General features: G+C 38.8%; 1 protein-coding gene across 1 annotated transcript in view; it reads left to right on the forward strand.

Annotated features, from left to right (window-relative positions):
• LOC103710945 (transformation/transcription domain-associated protein-like) overlaps positions 1–23,626 on the forward strand; it is a 62,814-nt gene that overhangs the window by 28,610 nt on the left and 10,578 nt on the right. Inside the window, exons 11-22 of the mRNA XM_008796878.4 lie at positions 1,054–1,106; positions 1,182–1,280; positions 1,364–2,596; positions 6,775–7,776; positions 7,875–8,210; positions 8,395–8,653; positions 8,727–8,949; positions 9,048–9,423; positions 11,928–12,077; positions 12,181–12,402; positions 12,522–12,743; positions 19,218–19,865. Coding sequence (XP_008795100.2) covers positions 1,054–1,106; positions 1,182–1,280; positions 1,364–2,596; positions 6,775–7,776; positions 7,875–8,210; positions 8,395–8,653; positions 8,727–8,949; positions 9,048–9,423; positions 11,928–12,077; positions 12,181–12,402; positions 12,522–12,743; positions 19,218–19,865 — 4,823 coding nt within the window. The remainder of the gene's footprint in view (positions 1–1,053; positions 1,107–1,181; positions 1,281–1,363; positions 2,597–6,774; positions 7,777–7,874; positions 8,211–8,394; positions 8,654–8,726; positions 8,950–9,047; positions 9,424–11,927; positions 12,078–12,180; positions 12,403–12,521; positions 12,744–19,217; positions 19,866–23,626) is intronic.

Here is a 23,626-nt window from a genome sequence, read left to right on the forward strand (position 1 = left end):
CTTGTTTACCATGCATCTTTTCTTTTTAGATAATTGATTATAATCAGCTCATTATATCATGGGGGTGGGGTTCTTCTCTGGTTTCAGCTTCAAATTTTTGGTACCATTTAAATTTGGGCATCATAGATGATCTTTTTCTGTATATGATGAGTGAAACATTCTGTCACTGTAGAGCAACTTTGCTGAAGATGCTTTTCCTCTTTGCACAGAGGATAGTGAGGCTGGACCATTATAGTGAGGATAGTGGGAAGCGCCACTTTTCACTTTTTCTTCTTGATGATCTTTGTCTTCAATCTTCCATTCACAAAGGGCCATGTTCTTGTATAAGTAGTTGAAAATTGTCTAGTTTGACCACAGACACAGCATACCAACTGTTTCTTAGAATCTCTGATGACAGGACCATGCTTTTATATGGGGTCACGAGCTTGTAGGTTCCCTGGAAATGAGGCTGGGCAGGGGGGAAGGGGGGTTACTGAAACCACTAAAAATAGGAAGAAGAAACCTTTTAAATTAGAACTTAGTTACATGCAAGAGATACGACAAACCTTATGGAACTTTTCTTCTGAAAAAACATTTTTACTGGGAAAGGAGAACTGCAATTTGTGATGAAGTGTGTCTAGGACAGTGGAAGAAAGAGTATTGAAGATATTTGCACAAGTAAAGGATAAAGAGAAGCAACTTCGAAGCTGCTATTTTTTTGTCAAATAAGTTAGTTGCCAAGAGGGATTCTCATTTCTTTTTAGATTCCGAGTTAAGAATATATAGACCTAAGGAACAATTAATAGAAGTTGTGACAGTGATATGAAAAGATGTGCTATGATAGGTTTTTGCCATTTATAGCAGATGCTAGCAGAGAAGTATTTGTTTATGAGGTGCTTTTATGATGATTGGCAAAAGTGTGGTAGTTATGTGCTGTTTCCTTCCCATGTATGACATTGATTTGTGATACCATTACTCCTATGTGACATTGAAATGTGATGCCCCTAAGTTGACCAACAATCTAATAGAAATGATACGTTATGTTTTACCAAGTATTTTGCTTACATGTTGCAGGAATGAAGACCATAATTTGGAGCATCACTAATGCTCATATGCCACGTTCACAGGTTTACATCTGTTTGTCTCCACACTGTATATGTGGATGCCACTTTGTTGTTTGATGTATGATTTTTTTGCTTCAGGTTTCACCATCATCACATGGCACACAGCCGCAAGTGCAGGTCTCCCCTTCGACTAATGTGCTACCTTCACATATGTTTAAGGGGATGAGGGAAGACGAGGTACTGGATGTCCATTTGTCTTTTGTACCCTTTCCTTATGTTTAGAGACCCAACTCATTTGTTTTTGTCATGAATTTTGATAGGTTCGGAAAGCCTCGGGTATTCTGAAGAGTGGTGTTCTCTGCTTATCTCTTTTTAAAGAAAAGGAGGAGGAAAGGGAAATGTTGCAGCACTTTTCACAGATTTTAGCTATAATGGAACCCCGGGACCTCATGGACATGTTTTCATTGTGTTTGCCGGAACTCTTTCAGTGCATGATAACAAACACTCAGTTGCTTCATATATTTTCCACCCTTTTACAAGCTCCTAAGGTCATCCGACCCTTCACAGATGTTCTGATCAATTTTCTTGTCAGCAGTGAACTTGATGCTCTTAAACATCCAGATACTCCTGCAGCAAAACTTGTTTTGCAACTTTTTCGATTCTTATTTATTGCTGCTGCCAAGGCTCCTACAGAATGTGAACGCATACTGCAGCCTCACATTCCTGTGATAATAGAAGTTTGCATGAAGAATGCTACTGAAGTTGGAAAGCCCCTTGGTTATATGCACCTTCTTCGTAGTATGTTCCGATCAATGAGTGGTGGAAAGTTTGATAACCTGTTAAGAGATCTTATACCATCATTGCAACCTTGTCTTAACATGTTGCTATCTATGCTTGAGGGGCCCACTGGTGAAGATATGAGGGACCTTGTTCTGGAGCTTTGTTTGACATTACCTGCTCGCTTAAGTTCCTTACTTCCTCACATTCCTCATCTTATGAAGCCTCTGGTTTTAGCTCTTAAGGGAAGTGATGACCTTGTGAGTTTAGGTCTTAGGACACTTGAGTTCTGGATTGATAGTCTGAATCCTGATTTCTTGGAGCCTAGTATGGCAAATGTCATGCCTGAGGTCATTCTTGCTTTATGGTCTCACTTGAGGCCCCTGCCATACCCATGGGGTACGAGAGCTTTGCAACTGCTAGGTAAGTTAGGTGGTCGTAACAGACGCTTTCTCAAAGAACCCCTCACGCTTGAGTGCAAAGAGAATCCTGAACATGGACTTCGTTTGATTCTTACATTTGAGCCTTCCACCCCATTTTTAGTACCCCTGGATCGTTGCATACACCTTGCTGTAGCTGCAGTTATGCAAAACAGTGGTGGCATGGATGCTTTCTACAGGAAACAGGCTCTTAAATTTCTTCAAGTATGCTCAATGTCATTGATGAATTTGCGGGGAAATGTAACAGTTGAGGGAGTGGTCCCGCATAATCTTGGAACTTTGTTAATTTCTTCTGTGGACCCTTCAAGACGCCATACAGAAACCTTAGATACGAAGGTTGGTTTGAAATTTCTGTTGTGACTTCTCAATTCATAGAAGTTTTAGTAATTAATGTTAATTAAATATTGCAGTTTTGCCATACAAGAAAACACAGTACTTGTTTTTATTGATTTTAAGATTTATAATTAAAAGGAAAATCAACAGTCATCTTGTGTCCTCTAATTGCTTTTATTATGCAATTGTTGATATATGGTTTTTATACATGGAGTCCTTTTTTTGTGAAAGCTAGAATGGGAGGAAGCCCTGCATATTCTTTCTGATTCTATTTTATGAGTTCCTTTTCTTTTTTGACCATTCTTTCATCCTTAAAGTCATCTTTGGCGAAGTTGCCATCTTTATGCTCAGCAACTTGATTTGGGAAAAAGACATAATTTAGTACCATTACTTTCTCACGAATATATGGTCGCACTATTTGCATGCCTATGCATATGCATTCTGCTTCAATTTTAAAGAAATCAGTGAACTGGTGCTTGCCCCAGTGGTCACACTGCTCCATTTTAACAACCATAAATCAAGGTTCGATTCTTGGGTGGTGCATTCCAAAGTTCTGGACCTGGGTAATCATAGTGTGGGTGGATTTCCCTCCCGTTTCCCAAAAAAAAGCAATAAAAGAAAAAGAAAAAGTATTAAAACATTTCAAGATTGAATTATTGATATTTTGATATTAATAATGATACAGCTTGATTGCAGAATTTTTTATGATTTCATAGCATTGCTATAGCAGTTCGGTTTTTACTGCTAAAATGGATAATAAAGTTCATAATTCTATTATAAGTCTTTGCCATTTTCGATAAATGACCATGTTATGAAAGTAATTTTGTCTCTCAACTGATGACTTTAGAATCCTCTGGTGTTGGTTCTTAATGGTTATATTTGATGTTATATCAATCCGGAGGTACTTCCGTTAAGTTATCAACATGTATAATGGCCTGTAAATGGTAAGATACACCATACAAACATTCTAAAGACAAAAAACATGATAAGAATATCTTAATATTATTATAAAAAGGAAAGACAGAAAAAAGATGATAAGTATAAAATGCTGATATCAACATCATTTATCAAACTTGTGTCTTTCACATGTGATGCTTCTTGTTTCGTTTGTTTGTGTGTGCGCATGTTTTCTTTTATTTTTTTTTGTTGAAAGGGGGGGGGGGGGGGGGGGGGCATGAGTATGAGAGGAGAAAAATATGAAGAACGAAACTATAAGAGAGAATACATTTAGATTTCTCCCTTTCGGTGTGGGGCATGCAAGGGTGGGAGTTTTCAGGGTTTGGTGACCAACTATGTGTAGCAGGATTCTAACCCTATCCTGTTATAGAGTGTCGGATAAACATAGGAAAGATATGAAGGAACTTTATGATGACATGTTGGAAAATGAAAAAAAGCTAACAATAAAGATGGTGTTCTCAAACTTCTAAGGCCATTTTTTCTGAAGCAAGCATCACATACAAATAGAGTAAAATAGGATTGACAAGATATGCATGTATATATATGTCTATAAATACACGTCTGTGTGTTTATGTACATAAATAAAGATATATCTGGAGTGATTAGGAGTTAGGGAGTATGAAGCATGGTTTGGAAGCTTGTAATTATAATGTTTTTTTAGGTGCCAAGTATATATATAATTATATATATATATAAAATTATATATATATATATATAATTATATATATTGATATAGAGAGAGAGCGCTAGACTTGGCTATATTCGAGTGGATATCCACTCAGATCTGGTCAAGTCTATATTAGATAATGGGGATTCCTAGTCAATGATCCGAGCCGTTGGATGTGATTTATTACCTCTAAACTGCTTACATGATAAAAATCACGTGATTTGGAGATCCTTAGCCTATGTATCAAGTGGTCAAAAAAGAGTCTCTAAATCAAATGATTTTTAGTGTGTAAGGAGTTTAGAGGCAATAGATCACATCCATAGGTTCGGATCATTAATTTGGGACCTCCATTGTCCAAATGTAGACTTGACCAGATCTGATTGGACATCCACTTGAGACAAGTATGTATATATATATATGTGTATATATATATGTGTGTGTGTGTATATATATTGACATGTTTTTCTAATTCCAGTCCTTCTTTAGACCTTATCCTGTTATGATGGCTGTTACATAGTGGAAGAAACTATATTGTATGCACGCCTTTGATATTGCCAACATATCTTATTAAAACACACCTATTGAGTAATTACTTGGTGCTATAATGTTAATAACACCTGTCATTTGCCCAGCCAAAACTTGAGCAGATTTTTTGAAATGAGATGATGTTTAACAACCCGTATAACTGCTGTTCATGAGAAATGACAGGCCATAATCGAGAAATAACAATTTTTTTTTATATTTGCTAAATAATTACTGTTTGTGAAAAACATATGTGAATGCAAGGGACCTCCAAAAATTTAATGGCCAATTAGAATAATATATTTTAAATTTTTAATCATGTCACTTAAAAAATTGACGTTTTAATCATGTGCAATGATAAAATCAAGTGGCCCCTTTCTTTTGCCATTGTTTTTTCATGGTGGATAAAAATAGCAATTATGATAGCTAATTATTCCCAAAATATCATTTCTATTTTAATGGAAATATCTTTTTCAGTGGTGGTCCAATTATTGTGGGGTTAATGATGAATTGGCTTTTATGCATTTTCATTTTGGTCAGAGAAAGGGGAGACAATCAGGCTAAAGTAGGTAATATATACAAAAAGGAGACAATTAGAATAGAAGGGGCTGAGGGCACTGAGTGGTGGCAGTGGGAGCATATATGTGTTACTTATCATTTCTTAAAAGGCACACTGCAGAATCTGGGTGCATAGACAACTTTATCGTGTAGTGGCTAGGATGAGGTTTGGGAAGGAAATATCCTTTTTGGTTATATAGTTTATAGATTAATTTTGGCTGGGTTAACCATTATGATTTATGAGATAAATTTTATGGAGAGAACTTTCTTTTAATGACCTAAGTATAGTTTACTAGTCCAGCAATTATTGATTTGTATGATAAACTCAAGAATGAAGTCATTTGGCCATTGACTTGAATGAGGGAAATGCCAGCCTGCTAGAACCCAATTAAGTAAATTTGTGTACCTGTGCTTGTATTAAATTTGTTAAGGACTTAGAGTTTATTGCGGCAGATACATTATTAAATTTCATTCTTCCAAAGGAGAACTCGATGAAGCATCGATAAATTATTTTTGAGCTATTTCCCTTGGGAATACTGATAGTTCCAAGCAAGAAATGCTGAACCGGCTTGTCCAGCCGGTTCAGCTCGTAACGAACCAGTTCGGTTCGGCGTTAAAAAACGATACTGGCCTGTCCCTGTTCGTACTGGCCAGGCCAAATTTTTTTGGGCTTTTGGATGCGTGAACCAAGTCGAACCAGTGGTACCAGTTCGAACCGGTACCGAACCGGTCTGGTGGCTGACCGGTACACCTACTAGTATTGGTTCATAAGTCCTTGGTTCCAAGAGATCTCCATGAAGCATGGATAATGACCGTTTAGGCTGTACTTGGTTTTGAAAGAGTTCTAATAAGAATGCGAATCATAAGCTAAGAAATTTTTTTAAGTAATTTCATGCAAACACTGGCAGAGCTCCATGTGGTTAACTTGCTACTCAGTTTAGTAAACTAGAATAATCCTAATTCATAACTCTTCAATACTACTGAAAAGTTTGATGATTTGCTTATGACCATAAATTAGCAATTTGGATCACTTGGTAATTACTAAACTTGATGACTAGCCTGCTCTTTTTATAGACATTGGCACTGGTATCAACACTTCTCTCAACTTTCTTGATTTAATTTCTTTTTTACTTTTAATAGACCTGATGGATCACAGAGGTTGTATTTGAGATTTTGAGTTTACTAGGTATAGCAGGCTTAGTTATGTTCGTAGTATGCTTCTGAGTCCTGAATATTCTCTTTATCTAACTTTTAACTGCTCTTTTTTTTTGCCATCATATTGCTATGCAATATCCTAATTGTGCATGTCTATTGCATAAAAATTATATTGCTTGTACTGATTGTTATATGCATGAGGTATAGATCATCTTGAACCTTATAAGGATCTTAAACTACTGATCTTCAATCTAGTTACTTTGTAGGATCTTCTTGACCTTGTAATTCATTGACTATATTGTAAAATAATCCTTTTTGACAGGTTGATTTGGGTGTGAAGACAAAAACTCAACTAATGGCTGAGAAATCTGTTTTCAAAACTCTCTTGATGACCACTATCGCAGCCACTGCAGATCCTGAACTGCAAGACACAAATGATGAATTTATTGTTAATGTCTGTCGTCATTTTGCGATGCTTTTCCATGTTGAATATTCTTCAGCTAATTCTTCTCCCACAGTAGGGCATCATGTTGGTTCTGTGCTCTCATCAGGCAGTAGCATGAGTTCCAGATCAAGGGGTAGTACTTCCTCTAATCTTAAGGAGTTGGATCCTCTTATTTTCTTGGATGCATTAGCAGATGTACTTGCCAGTGATAACCGGCTCCATGCTAAGGCTGCTCTTACTGCTTTGAATGCGTTTGCTGAAACACTTATTTTTCTTGCACGAGCAAAGCATTCTGGTGCGCTGAGTTCAAGGGGTGGTCCTGGGACGCCAATGATGGTTTCAAGTCCATCACTGAATCCTGTATATTCACCACCCCCGAGTGTCCGAGTTCCTGTATTTGAACAACTTTTGCCTCGTCTTATCCATTGTTGTTATGGAAGTACTTGGCAAGCTCAAATTGGAGGTGTAATGGGGCTTGGGGCTTTAGTTGGCAAAGTCTCTGTTGAGACTTTATGCATTTTCCAAGTGAGAATAGTGCGCAGTCTTATATATGTTCTCAAAAGACTACCAATGCGTGCTAATAAAGAGCAGGAAGAGACAAGTCAGGTCCTTTCTCAGGTTCTCCGTGTGGTAAATAATGTGGATGAAGCAAACAATGAAGCTCGCAGAAATAGTTTTCAGGGAGTTGTCGAATTTCTTGCTGTGGAGCTCTTTAACCCAAATGCATCTATCATTGTAAGAAAGAACGTGCAATCATGCTTGGCGCTTCTAGCTAGCAGGACTGGTAGTGAGGTGTCTGAGTTACTTGAACCTTTTTATCAACCTATGTTTCAGCCTCTCATAATGCGGCCACTACGGTCAAAGAATGTCGAGCAACAAGTATCCACTATTACTATCCACTGACAAGTGACTTCGTAATTCATAGCCTTTTCTTATTTGCCTTAGAATTATAGAAGTTGATTCTATTTCTTTTACAGGTTGGTACAGTAACAGCTCTGAACTTTTGCCTTGCATTGAGGCCGCCTCTTCTCAAGTTGACTCCGGAGCTAGTCAATTTCTTGCAAGAAGCACTACAAATTGCTGAGGCTGATGAAACTGTATGGGTGACAAAGTTAATGATTCCCAAAGTGGTGACTTCATTTAACAAACTTCGGACAGTGTGCATTGAACTGCTTTGTACTGCGATGGCTTGGGCTGATCTGAAGACACCAAATTATGCTGAATTGCGTGCAAAGATCATTGCGATGTTTTTCAAGTCTCTTACTTGTCGAACCCCAGAGATTGTTGCTGTTGCAAAGGAAGGGCTTCGTCAGGTTCTAATATTTTTCCTTTTGTTTTCAATTTAGTATGTTTTTGTTTCACTCATGGTTTTTCTGTTCAACTAACCAACCTTGATGTACTTTAAATGCCTCATATTTCATCTATAGGCTATATCATGTTTCATATAATGTTTTATCTTCTGTTTGTAATGTAAACTTGTTAAAAATTGCTTTATAGGTTATTCAGCAACAAAGGATGCCAAAGGATCTTTTGCAGAGCAGCCTGAGGCCCATCTTGGTTAACTTAGCACATCCAAAAAGTCTTACCATGCCCTTGCTACAAGGTTTGGCTCGTCTGCTCGAACTTCTATCCAATTGGTTTAATGTCACTTTGGGAGTCAAGTTATTGGATCACTTGAAGAAATGGCTGGAACCTGAAAAGCTTGTACAAAGTTCCAAGGCCTGGAAGAGTGGAGATGAGCCGAAGGTTGCAGCAGGTATTCTAGCTTGCTTCTTGTTCGGTTTCTGCTACTTCCCTGTTGGTTTCTGATTGTGTCTTGTCATCTGCAGCCATGATTGAACTTTTTCATCTGCTCCCTCCGGCAGCTGGGAAGTTCCTGGATGAACTTGTGACTATTATAATCGATCTGGAAGGGGCACTTCCCCAGGGACAGTTTTATAGTGAAATCAACAGTCCTTATCGTCTACCACTTACCAAATTTTTAAATCGTTATGCCACAGATGCTGTAGACTATTTTCTTGCTCGATTAGGTCATCCCAAATATTTCAGACGGTAAGCATAGGATTGTATAATTAATTGATAGAGAAGTGATAGATGGGAGATAGATCAGTATTTTAGTTTTCTTCTGCTCTAAACTTTTTTTTTTCTAGGTTTATGTATATAATTTGCTCGGATGCTGGTCAGCCTTTAAGAGAAGAACTTGCTAAGTCACCGCAAAAAATACTTGCCAGTGCTTTTCCACAATTTTACCCACAGGCTAAAGAATCCATGGCACAACCTGGCTCTTCGAATGATGAAGGCCTTATTAACCCCATCTCTGACAATTTTGTTGGTCCACCTTCAGTAAAACTGGGTGCATGTTCTGATGGTTACTTTAATGGATTGGAGCTTATCTCTACTTTAGTCAAATTAATGCCTGAATGGCTGCATGGTAATCGTGTTGTATTTGACATATTATTACTTGTTTGGAAATCACCAGCAAGGATTGCTCGTTTACAAAATGAACAGGAATTAAGTTTAAGGCAGGTATGTTTTCCTTCCCTTTTTCTCTGTCTGTCTGTCTGTCTGTCAGTATCTGTCTCTATCTGTATCTCTCATGGGAGTTCCTTATGTTATTTCCTTCTATAAGCAGACTGTGTGAGAAATTAGTTCTTGTATAATGGAAGGGAATTGGTAGGTGATATGTCTGTCAACATAAATGTAATTGACAGGACATTGTCCCATGCATTTGGGTCAAGTAGGCATGTCTTTCTTCTCCATTAAATTTTTATGAAGAGCTAACTTCTTATCTCAAGCACATTTTCAGGTTAAGGAGTTTCTAATTTGGTCCAGTTTTCTCAAATTCTCTCTTTTGTAGAAATTCTTGTAAACAAAATGAAGTCCCTCTTCCTTTTGAGCCTTGCTATGTCCATAGGATTTTATTGAGACATGATTATACTATTTTTATCTGCACTTCATTGCTTTTCCTCCATTTGTGTTCGCTATAGCTCTACTACAAAACCCATTTTCCAATGCTTTTGTTGGCTTGCTGGCATTTCTTATCTGTATTGGGCTTGTTTTCCTGGAAGCTGCTTATAAAAAAAGTAGTCATCGAATTGTGGTCAGCAGTGCAGCAAGATTATTTGTTGAACTAACAAAATATCCTTAAATATATCTTACGGTAGCACTCTTGGCTTTGACCTTTAGGTATGGTGGGAGTTACATTTTGCAAAATTAATCTAGGAAGCATGATTCCCCAAGACCGGTGTTTACCGCCGCGAACTGGGTGTGCCATACTGTATCAGTACCATTTTTGGTATGGGGGCCATACCGAGTCTTAGTATGTGAACCGACCCCATATTGGGTATACCGACACTGCACTAAATGGTGCCGATGTTGGATCTTGTACCGAGATGGTGGACCTTGCTTAGAATAAATTATGTACAATCAGTAGATATCTTATGTACTTGCATAATGGTCTAAGGATTAAATATTGCTTATAATGCCTATGCTGGTTGTCAAGTATCAGCATTTGGCTCACATCGGCATGGGGGGATATGTGGTCCTGAAAAACATTTTGCTACTAGGTGCAGTAAAATATGAATCCCTATTAAAATTTTCCAATATAAATCAATTCTCCTTTCATTATGCTACTGTATAGAACACTTAAAAAAATTAAGCTGTGAGCCAATATGTAGAAATAATCGTAAATGATCTAAGGTATCAATTGCTAACTGCTGTTAATCTGTCATACAAACTAATATTATGATTTTTTACTGCATGCAAACAAAAATAATTTCAAACTTATTTGCATTAATTGTGCAGATATTACCAAGGATCATGGTCAGCGGAACTGTCCCGAACTATTCGGTTCGGGGCGTACCGAGCGTACCGGCGGTAGATCGGGACGGTTTCAGCAACCAAAACGAGAAACTGGCGACAGAAGGGGAGAACGAGAAGGAAAGAGAGAAAAAGAGAGAGAGGGGGGGAGGGGAGGGAGAGGGAGAGGAAGAGTGGGAGGGTGGCGGCCGGCTGGCGGAGGGCCAGAGAGTTGCGCGGAGGGGCGGAGGAGGGGCTTCGCGTCCGGCGTTCCTTTTTATTTTCAAAATTTTTAAGTGAAGTTGGCAAACTTTGCCCCTCCGTGCAGCTCGTCGGCCCTCCGCAAGCCTTCACCGGATATCTGCCACCCTTTGTTTCTCTCCCTTCCTATCTACACCTTCTCTTTCTCTCCTTTTCTTTCTTCCGTTCTCCCATTCTCCCTCTTCCCTACCCCTTCTACTGTGTCGGTGTGGGCCCGACACGGAATGGCACAGGGCGTACCAACTCGTGCCGCTGGGCAATTGGTCTAGGCCCCAGTTCCGACATAGCAATCCTTGGCAAGGATTGATGTATCATGTGCTAGATTTATGTGAGAGTCATAAGTTAGTCCAGAATGGTACCATACATTTCCTTGCTGTGCTTGTCATGTGCCTGGGCTAAAAGAGAAAAAAACAAGAGAAATGTCAGTTTCCACTGATTAGTATGTTTGTTATGCATGATAAAGAGGTAGTAACCCATATCCCCCAGCCCATACTTGGCCAACACAGTATGTAACTTAAGGTGCAAACTAATGCATATTGATGCCTAGATACTTGTATATTGCTGAACTTGCAGGAAACTCATATGCTGGTAATCATCTGGAAAACTTAGAAGCTATTGGTTACCTTATTATGATGTTTTACGTTTTCTTTCTTTTGTTTTTTCATCTGGTAATACTGGTAATAATCTTGAATACTTGTATAAGGATTCTTCAGCAGTTTGTCGCATGAATTATATCAGAGGGCTATGACATAGATTATTAGCTACACCCTTTTTGGATTCCAATAAAAAAGAAAAGCATGAAATATTGTAGTAGATGGACATCTATGATTCAATTTATTTAGCTTTTGATACATTAACATTCATGAGCCATTTCTCCTGTCTTTGAATTAGAGCAATTGGCATATATGAAGTGATTTTCTGGTATTTATTTGGTGACTCTTCTTAAATGTGGTCTTGTCTAAAATGTACAGGTGAAGGAAAGTAAGCAGCTTGTCAAATGTTTCCTTAATTATTTGAGGCATGATAGATCTGAAGTTGGTGCCCTCTTTGACATGCTATCAATATTCTTGTTCCATAGCCGTATTGACTATACTTTTCTGAAGGAATTTTATGTCATTGAGGTAAGCAGTTAATTTAATTTAGCATAAAACTCATCTATTTTTATTATATCTTCTCTGCGTCAATGTAGTCTCACCGGTGCTCCTTGTTGCTAATGGGATTCAGGTTGCTGAAGGATATGCTCCCAACTTAAAGAAAACAATTCTCTTGCACTTCTTGAATATCTTTCAGTCCAAACAATATGGACAAGATCACTTGGTTGTGGCCATGCAAATACTCATTCTTCCGATGTTAGCACACTCTTTTCAAAATGGCCAAAGTTGGGAAGTTGTTGATCCTTCTGTAATAAAAACAATTGTTGAGAAACTTCTTGATCCTCCTGAAGAGGTGGTTCTTTATGTGTTTGAATGATGAGATATTTCCCTTGACTTGTTTTTAATTCTTATAACTGTCTTCGAACTTTTGTTGCATGTTTTAGAATTATATATTCCTGCTTCTGTTTGTAGGTGAGTTCTGAGTACGATGAGCCCCTGAGGATTGAACTTTTACAGCTTGCTACATTACTTTTGAAGTATCTACAAAGTGATCTTGTTCATCATCGCAAGGAGCTTATTAAATTTGGTTGGAATCATCTCAAGCGTGAAGATAATTCTAGTAAACAGTGGGCTTTTGTCAATGTTTGTCATTTCTTAGAAGCCTATCAAGCACCTGAAAAGATTATCCTCCAGGTATTCCTCTAGCAACAAACTTTACTAATGTATTGTTGCATGTCCTGTAGATTTGCAAATTTAGCTGTTCTGCTCCTCTCACATGAAATCATTGCTATTTTCTTCAAAAATATTTCAATTTGTGGAAAAGTATTTTCTGTTGCTTTTTCTAGTATTGTATTTATATGTCATGTTGAATCAGAATAACCTTAGAGGTTGTTTGAAAACTAGATCTTTGGTTGGATTGGTTCCTTCTGTTTCCAATTGGGCTGGGTCCACTTCCCTAAGATCTACAATTAACCCAATTGAGGATTGGTCTTAATGTGGCACCCATGCTCAAGCTGTGGCTCTCATAATCAAAATATTCCCCAATTTTTCCAAAAATCATGAATTATTCATGACACGGAACTCAAGGAATTGTTCTGCCATTTATTTGCTTCTCTGTCGCCACATCATGAATAGTTCAAATTTTTTTTTCTGATTTTGCAAATAAATTGCAATACAATGCACCATTCGGCTTTATTTTTATTTTAATATATCGTGAGCATGGGTAGGCGGGTGGGTGCGACAACAACCCTGAAAATGACCTATGAGAAAAGAAATGTATAATAAGAAAATTTGAATGTTTATTCTAGGCATGGTGTGTCGTACCGGTCCGTACTGGCCGGTACGGGCTGGTACATACCGGTCCGGCCTGGGACCGGTATCGGATCAGCGTGAAATCCGGTACCGGTAATTTATTGTTGAAGAACCGGTTCGGACCGGCACGCCACCGGTTCGGACTGGCACGCCACCGGTTCGGACCGGTACGGGACCGATTTCGTACCGGTCCGGGACGCCACCGGTATGCCGACCGGTACCGGTACGGCAGACCTTGATTCTAGGAACATGAAAAACTGTGGCACTTGGACCAAGGTTGCATGCCGGTTTCGAGCTGGCAAGTCCTTATTTTATTTTATTTATTTTTTAAAGATTTAATGAAAAGTATTTTTTTTATTTTTGAATGATTTTAATTTTAATTTGGTGTCTCTTGATGTTTTTTGATGTTTTTATGACCTGGTACACATTAAATGATGTTTCTTGACATTTTGGAGTGATTTTTCTATGTTATTGTGCTATTGCTCTGAAACAATGGTACCTTAGGGCGGCAAAAATTTGGCAAATCTGTATCATTGATTTGATACCTCTAGCTTTTTGCTTGACCATCAGGTTGAAACCAAATTGTAGAAGAAAAGGCCATTGATCCTAGCTTTGCACGCCAAAAGAAGTCGCATCAAATATTCTAAAATCAGTTGGTGAAATAAAAAAACATACAATGATATAATCAATTAGTTGTATTTAAAGTACAACATACATATCAACATCTGAAATCTCGTCAAGTGGCGTTGTCACTCGTAGATATCGAGATCATTACCATAATTAGGAAGCATATCAGCCCATCCCTCTAACCAAGGGCATTATAGTCCTGTACGCTCATTTTATAAGGTACACGGTTTAGGTTATAGCTGGTCTCGCATCTCTCACTAAAGCTCTAGCTTTGGAAGGTATCCTTTGGCTGATAATAGGCTATGGAGGGGTCTATCTGAATTTGTCGGCAGTAAAATCCGACCCATAAGGCGCGCCAGACTATGTAGGATAGTAGTTGCTGGAAGACGATGCCTCAAACCCACCATATCCATATCTGTATAGGTCATATGCTGCTTGTAGCTGCACCTGGTCCCTATCCTGTGTAGCATGCATAAACTGAAATATTGGTGAATTGAAGACCACCTCACAGCTGTCTCATAAATGATAGCTTTATATCCTCCACTTCCTACATGGCTATCAAATCCATGATCACCAGAACTGTCATTATTACTTTTTCTGATCTCTGAGTTTGATGAATTGACTCCACTCTCTCTATCTAGGTTGCAACTGTCTTTTTTTTTTCTTTTCGGCTGCGTTGGGCCGCTGCCTGCTTTTCTTTTATGCCCCTCTCTGGTTATGCTGGAAGGATGGCTGTCACTATCCTGAGTCGATCGAGAAGCATGGTGTCTTGTCTAAACAACTCTCGATCATTTTTCTGAAAGAATGTCTCGAACATGTAGTCATGTGATGATTGGTTCCCTCCTAATCCTTATGGTTGTGGCTAATCAGCTAGAAGCATGTGTAGAATGTTGCGATCTGCCCATTACTCTGCGTCTATCCTAATCTTGTTGGTTATGAAACTAGGCGGTCGCAGAGGCGATCTTGGCTCATCAAGCTTCGGCTCCTGCTGCTGGTCCACAAGCCATTTGATTACGGGATCATCCTCATCTTGAGCAAAAGCATTGTGGATTGGATTCATATACGTCAGCTCTGATTTCTTCCGAATGCACTTCAGCTTTAGCCTCAAATTGTAGTGGACATATACGAGATCGTTAAGGCGGCTTTGTGTCAGACAGTTTCTTTGCTAGCTATGGATATGGGGCGAAGGTGGATTAGTTGCGCTCATGACCACTCGAGAAGACCGTTTGGAAGAAGAGCTGGATGTCTAGATACTTAAGATTTTTTGCCGACAAACTAAAATGAATCCACCATTCAGCTGCAAAAGTATTAAAGAATCTTTCATATAAGATATTATTATCTTAGTAACTATAAAATATTAAGTAATAGTTATCATTGATATGTAATATATTTGGATTTATAATTTTCTTATTTATGATAGTTGCCGAGACTCCAAAGCTGTCAGTGTCCTCCCTAAGTATTTTTATCTGTGAAAAAGAGACGTTATAATATATTAATGATTGAAGATATGAGTTAAGTTAACTTATGCATGCTACTTAAGTTAACTTATCTCTTGTAGATATAGGGCCACGACTTTTGCATCAGGTTGCATCTTGTAGATCATATTATGTAGGATGACCAGAAGTTTCTCGTCTATATCGATCTTAGGTATGGTGTATTGGAACTTCGGGTTCAGACAATAAGTTGTAGATAGAGTTTGTAATTGTTTTAGTAAAATTGTATAAGTACAAGAGCAGTCAAAGTTTCAATGTTCTTGCTTATTTGCTAGATGCAACTTCCTACCTATCTAGTAGTTCCACCTCTGCTCAATGATATTGATGTGTTTTTGGGCATGCTTCAGATCTCTCCCTGATATGATTCTCTATCATATGATATAGAAAGCTCATCTAGGGATACCTCTTGTTGTCCATAGTTTGAAGCCCTTCATATAATGGCTAGATAGGCTTTACTATGTTTTCGGCCTGTTACCAAAATGTTTGCCTCACCACCAAGTTCTCCATATGGCTCTCCTCAGTGTCGTCCCTCTCAAATGTACTCTTTTGCCACTCAGCACTTACAAACATCCGACGTAGGCTCGCGTCTTTTAAGAAGGCTATTAAGTGCATTGTAGTTTGTAGCAAATCGTGTCACACTTGGACACATGTATAGTTATAAATAAAAATGTTGATGGACTGGGTTGTCTCTACTATCTGTTGCATTCTACAAATTTTTTCAATCTTTATCAACATGAGGTCGATATAATATGCAGCATATGGAGTCTAGAAAATATATGGCCGTCGATCCATCATGATCTCTCCGGCGGCTTTATATTGTATCCCATTATCAGTGATGAACTACACAACATTCTCATTTTCTACCTAGTCAATCATCTTATTAATTTGAGAATGTATATGGCATTGTGCACCTGATTGGAAGCACAACTAATTTCTGGAAGAAAGTCTTCATGTCACAGTATGTCAAGAAGTTGATGCTCCTCCGGATAGGATTGATCTAACTATCACACATCATCGTCAGTCCATATGTGGGCTACTTGTTCTGGTATGAGGCAATTTACTTCGGTAGCTCCTACTTGTTGCCAATAAGCTCACTATAGATGTTCTTCGATTCTGGAGGATCTACACTTAAACTAGCAGCCTATATGGGGAACATGACAAACTTATGGTACGTGTAGCCTGCCACATTTACTTGTATGTGGCTGAAGTAGAACTAGAATCCAATAGCTCACCATATATTTTATTTATTGTTCTTCTTCATCATGGTATCAACCCTCTATTGCTTTGAATCCCTGATGGGAAAGCCATGTGGATCTATATCATAGATGGTGGCTCTAGGTGGAATCTCTCTTGAGAATTTCTTTTTACTACCAAAAGCTGGCAAAGATGCAATACGACCATTGCTTCTACTGACGACCTTTCTAACTGAGGTCATTCTGAACTTTGTATCTACCTTGTAGGTCGCGAAATCAAAACCCGATTTGTAGTATGAGGGCCTAAATCGACCTTTATGCTTGGCCACCTCATTTTATTGCCACTGATCATCTAGGCTTGTCTGAATGGCAATCTGGATTTGTGCCTTCTCATCATCTGGAATGGAGGCCTTCTCTGACTTCTTGGAGTGATAAGAAAGTGGGTTTGCTGCTCGGCGGTCCACCGTCTTTTTGTACACAATCCTCTCCTTTGCTATTCTCAAATCAGTGAAGTATTTCTTTATTAGCTGCTGAATCTCCTATGGATATTCCGACACATAGATATATCGGAATAAACACCAGCTAGGTGCTGCTTCAACCTGGTTATCCCGCCTTCCTTGAACTCTGTGTTGTACGAGCTGCACCTCCAGTAGTGCCGATCTGAGAGCGTTTACTCATGATCCAAACCAATATCATGCTTTGCATCTTTCCTTGATGGATCTATTTAAGCAAGTTTATCAAGAACATCAGTTTATTAATTATTTAAAAATAGTAAAATTTCATTATGATGAAAAAATATATTTTCTACTTCAGAAAATGCTTCTAAATTATCTAATACATAGTATTCAAACTTGATTTAATGGATCCTAAATTTAGGTCAAGAGTAGATTGCATGCCCCTAAACAAGGTTCTAATTTTTCAATTATTTTTTGGATTTATTTTTAATTTTTTAATCCAAAAAATATATACTTTAATTTAGAACTTATAAATTTAATGAAAATTAAAAATTTTAGTTTCATTGTGTAGATCATCCATAGATCTACAACATATTATGAAATCATGCCAAAATAAAGAAAATTTCATGACCTTTCCTTATTTTTCATTTTTTTCAGCATGTTTTGATGTTGAAAAGAAAAAAAAAGAAATGAGGTGGGGGAGAGCTACCTTACCTTGTTTTGTGTTGGATCTAGCCTTTAGTCGTTAAAATCATCTGCTTTTTGGTGAAATGGGTTGTTTTTTTTTTGGGGGGGGGGGGTGAAGGAAAATGAGAAGGGGGCCTGAACTGGCTCATATTAGTAGGAACCGAGATGTTCGCACCAGTTCCACTCCGAACTACCTGGTTTGGAGCAGTTCTCCTCATTAACCGAAAAAACGGGCTGAGCCGTCCCGATTGCCGGTTCGGTTCGGGATAAACCGGGCAGTTCGGTTTGGTTTGGCATACCATGGCCTGGACCTTACTTTCTATTGTTCCTGGTGCCTTGTGTTTTCAGGTACTCTTCTCAGTGGACTAATAACAGGGCAGCTCATACCGCTCCTTCCCTTCCCTAAAGAATTATTTATATATATTCAAGATATTGCTTTTGTTGAGCTTGAAAATTTTGAAGATAACTTAATGTCATCCATAAAGAGTTTTCTTTAGCCGAATTTTTTTCTTATTTGGAGTAACAAGCTAAAAATCCTTAGATTCAGTGATGATGTAATATAAAAGCTTATAACTGACTTTGTTATGAAATTATAATGGTTGTGATCAATTCACGTACCTATTATCTCTAAACATCATGATGTCGATGATGTTCCGAAAATTTTAGGATTTCTTTTCCAAATTTCGAACTTCTCAACCTTAACTGTCCCGAATGTCAAAATTGTGACTGATTGCTCTCAGCATAAGGTACAGGTTGGGTCTAAATTTAGTCAAAATGGGTAGGATATGGGTCTGGCTGACTCACTCACACTCTTGGAGCTGAGTTTATGACATAGACAACATGGTTCTCCAACTCATTGGAAAATTCTCTTGTAATTCTTGATTCTTTCCTTTTAACTAATTGATCTCCAAATTATTCTCAGGTAATGTAATCTTTCAGAAGCCCCTATAGTGTCTCAAGCAGCTTGCAACTTTGTTCGAGGGAAAAGCTGCTGGACTCTTGATGACATCTGCCTTTGGCTTAAGCAGGCTCAGACCATTATGGGTGGATGCTCAATGCACCTAAAAGCTTTTATACTGGAACGAAAACTTGACCATTCTTTTCTGAAAACTGAAATATATAGTCTCCTGAATCAGATGGCAGCTGGAATTAGAGTCAATTATAATTATTTCTACTATTAGAGTGGTCTATTTTATCTGATGGATAAGACCTCTGCACAAGACTGTATAGAGTCATACAAATTTATTTTATATAGCAGCAGTTTGTATATTACGTTCCTCTTCAATTTGGTTTAGATGTTGGAATAAACTTTTGATTTCATACATCTAGTTCACCTTGTATTGAAATATCTTATTCTTGTATCAATATCAATTTTCTGGGAATGAAATCTTCTCTTTGCAGGTATTTATTGCTCTGTTGAGAACTTGCCAACCAGAGAATAAGTTGCTGGTTAAACAGGCTCTTGATATTCTAATGCCTGCACTTCCTCGAAGACTACCTCCTGGAGAAAGTCGTGTGCCGATATGGATTCGTTATACCAAGAAAATTCTCGTTGAGGAAGGCCATTCAATTCCTAATATGATTCATATTTTTCAGCTTATTGTACGCCATTCAGACCTTTTCTATAGCTGCAGAGCACAATTTGTTCCTCAGATGGTAAATTCTCTCAGCCGGTTAGGATTGCCATACAACACGGCTGCTGAAAATAGACGCCTTGCCATCGAACTTGCTGGATTAGTTGTTGCCTGGGAAAGGCAAAGACAAAATGAAATGAAGATTGTATCAGATACTGAGCGCCATAATCAGATGGACCTGTTTAATCCTAGTTCTGTTGGTGGTGATTCAAAGCGCCAACCAGATACCTCTGCATTTCCTGATGATCTGAGTAAGCGCGTGAAGGTTGAACCTGGGCTGCAGTCTCTTTGTGTTATGTCACCTGGTGGAGCATCGATTCCCAATATTGAAACTCCTGGATCTGTTGGGCAACCTGATGAGGAGTATAAACCTAATGCTGCAATGGAAGAGATGATTATCACATTCCTCATTAGGGTGAGGCAATTTTTCAATGTCCCTTCCCTTTTCCTCATTGAAGAATTCTTAGTAAATTAGCATCTTCAAACTCTCTTTAATCTTCTCAACTATTCTTGGACTTACCTGTTATTACTCTGTAGGTTACTATATTTAATTATTTGGAAAGTAGTTATATTCTACGACCATTATGGGCTAACTTTCTTCTATGAAAAATCACTGTTTTGTTTTGTCATGTATAAGTTTGACTCCTAAATTTACTTTCTCTGAGTTTGATTTCGGACATTGATATGCTTTATTTTGATTCAAATGGTGTGTTTCTGGGATAAAACAATTATAGTTTTACATTTCAATGAGTGTTTTTTTGGCTCAGTTCCATCATTTGGTTATGAAGAAAATCAGCCACATAGCTTGCTTCTTTTAGACTAAGAGACTTGAGTCTTGTTACCATCTATTTTTGATTAGGCTGCTGAATATTTTATTGACAAGCTTATTCAACGTATACCCTCTCTCTCAAGATTGAGACTGGATGGTTGTCAACTTGTCATCCTTTGGTTCTTGTAATGGTGACTAAATGAGGTATACTACGCAAACATGTACATAGTGATGGATAGATAATAAGCATCGAATTGTTAATGTGGTGGTCATCTCATTAATAATGACAAAATTCTCAAACAACTTGCGAAAAGACTCTTCAGTTATGTTACTTTTTGTTCCTGATTTTACTTGGCAGTGTGAAAATGCAATCTTTTTTTTTTTTGAGCTTGAAAACTTTTAGAAATAATTCAAGAATTCCTTTCCAATATTGGATTTTCTTGATTTTGTTGGCAGTTTTATATTGTTCTTTATAAAATTTTTAGTCCCTTTGCTGTCATGCATGCACACTCACTTGCTCCCTCTATTTAATATTCTAGTATGCAACATGGTCAAAATTTCTCTTGAATTTTTGCGTCATTACCAACTTTGGCATTTAGGCATGTTTCTATCAATCCTAAATATGTTTGTAAAGTTACATTATAAGTTGACAATGCCACATTGCATTAGATTAGGAAAATATTCTTCGAGGAGCTAATATTATAAAAATTAAAGAGAAGGATTTCTTTATGAACTATTGAAGATCTTTTTATGACAGGTAGGGTACCTATGGCTAACCGGCAGTGGTTGCAAAACTGAGAGGTGCATTTTTTATAGGCTAAACTACAAAGATATTTTTCTTTCACTTTTTTAAAATCAAACTTTTGATATCTCTTTGTGATTGGGAAATTTCTTATGCTAGTTAAGATGAGAAGTAGCAATTATTTATAATATATTACTTGCTCTCTCATGGTCATCCCATGCTTCCTCTTTCGTATCCCCACTTGGTGTGATAGATAATTGTTGTCACCAAAGGTGTAATTATGATCTAGAAGGCAAAATTTCTTTGAAGCACTAATCTCTTATTAGTTTTGGTCTCTCAATAGTTACATTTATGGAGTCTGTAATCTAATTTCTTTCTTCATCGCTTTTTACATTTTTGTCTGAATGTTTCTTAGTATATGAAATGACTTGATTCAGAAAGGGGTGTACAAGGTTCCTTGCACCCATACTGCATCCCTTCCGGTTAAATACTAGCTTGGCATGGCACGGCATGTGCTATACTAATCCATGGTATGGTATGTGACACATGGTACACTAGATCGTGTCTGTGAGATACTGATGCCCCATCAAATACAGTCCCATTGGGTTTTGGCTGGAGGGGAAAAGCTATGAGGATCTAGTGAGTAACCCTTGGTGATGACATAGATATGGGGTTTCTGAGATGGAGGATGGTGGCGAAAGGATCTGCAAGTGTCAGCATAGGGGGAAGGAGTGAAATGATCATGGGGACAGCATCATCCTTGAGGAGCGAATTGTCATTGCTGCTTGGGGGGAAGGCATTAAAGTGCTGGGAGGCAAGGGTCGTCATTGAAGAGGCGAGTTGTGGAGGCATGAATGAGAGATTGGAAGGCATGAGAAGGGGGAGAGAAGGGGAGATGGAAACCCTAGCGAGGGAGAGTTCAGGATTGGGGATGGGACTGGGGGTGGGAGGGAGATTTATATTATGAAATGAGAGGGATTGGTTAAGCCCAAGGTACGCCGTACTGGTATCGGTCGCCTACCGGACCGGTACAGTTCCGGTTTGGACCGGTTTAAACCGGTACCGAACTGGCCAGCTCTTCCCCACGGAAGTGGGCGCATCCAAACGGAGCCGGAGAAGAAGAGAAGGAGAGAGCGAGCAGGGCAGGGAGGGATGAGAGGCCTCCGCGGAGGGCCGGGGGGGGGGGCGGGGAAGGCCGGGGGGCCGTGGCAAAGGCCGTGGCCGCTGAAAAAAATTTAGGATTTTTAAGTAAAGTTGGCAAATCGTTTTTCTTCTTTACTTAAAAATCTCCAAATTAAAAAACTGCGGCCGTGTCCCCTATTTCAAATGCCGACTTCACTTAAAAATCTCCAAATTTAAAAACCGCGGCCGCGTCCTCGGCCTCCCCCCCCCCCCCCCCCCCCCCGCGGGCTTCGTTGCCCCCCTCGGCCTCCACTGGCCCCTCGCGGTCCTCCGCGGGTGGCGGAGACCTCTCCTTCTCCCTCCCTCCCCTGCTCGCTCCCTCCTTCTCTTCTTCCCTGACTCCGGTTGGGTTCGGCATCTACGGGCCCTGTACCGATTTCCACAGCTCCGCCGTATGGGTCAGGGCTCGAACCGATACGGTACGTTGCTGAACCGGCTGGTACGGGCCGGCTCAGCATACCATGGTTAAGCCCAAAACTAATTGATACTGCCTGAAACCAAGTGGAACCGATCGGTTTGGCCCATATCTTTCTGGTTCAGCCCCAACCATCAATCGGATGTCCGAACCTTTCTGTATACTAGAATATTTGGTACAATATGGGGTAAGGTTCGCCGTTTCGGTATCGGATCTCGTACTGGTACTACATTAGCGCAGTGTCGGTAACTCGATATGGTACGATACGTAATTTTTTTGGTGTACCGAGTATCAATATGCTACCCATAGTGGGTACCGGTAACGAACTAGTATGGTACGGTATGCCCTGTACCGTCTAGTTCGGACTGGTAGGCGTACCATGGACTATGGGTGTATTGCCTAATTTGAGGTGGTTTGGTCAATCATGTGGGAACGTTATGTCCATTGTCTATTTGTCTTGGCTCTTGTTTATTTTCCTATAGTTATCATCGTTCAATCCAATGCTTATACAATATCTAAAGGCAATATATACCGAATCCCTCTTATCATCCAACTCTATAGCATGTATTAACTTAGCTTTTTTGTTTTTTGTTTGTTTCAGCTGGTATATGTTTTCTTTCTTTCTTGTTTCAAAACAGTCACTTTTAGCTAGGTTTGAAAGGCCTACACTGGTCACTCATGAAGTGCACAAGTAAGGTCTTAGGCCAATGCCTCCTTCCTCAATGTTCTCCATATTGCACCAATATCAAACAGATTCTCTTTCATACCACGTTTCTAAGGTGTTTTATGACCAAGTGAATTCATAAACATTTATAAAGTTTTATGTGTGTAAAATCAAACTGTAGTGGCATGGATGATTGGTATTCCCTGTTCACGGTCTATTTGGAAATTGAAAAATTGACTTGTGCTCTCGTATGATGAAATGCATTGGTTCAGCTGCAACAGGTAAAATTTTTGGCCTTCTGGGTTGATGGAGCACAAACTTGATATTATTGACTTTTTAGGATGCCAATTGCTGCAATTTAATGCATTCCTGACATGGCCGGAGCAGTGGACCTCCATTGGTTA

The sequence above is a fragment of the Phoenix dactylifera genome, chromosome 1 (genome assembly GCF_009389715.1).
Source record: "Phoenix dactylifera cultivar Barhee BC4 chromosome 1, palm_55x_up_171113_PBpolish2nd_filt_p, whole genome shotgun sequence".
Lineage (NCBI taxonomy): Eukaryota > Viridiplantae > Streptophyta > Magnoliopsida > Arecales > Arecaceae > Phoenix > Phoenix dactylifera.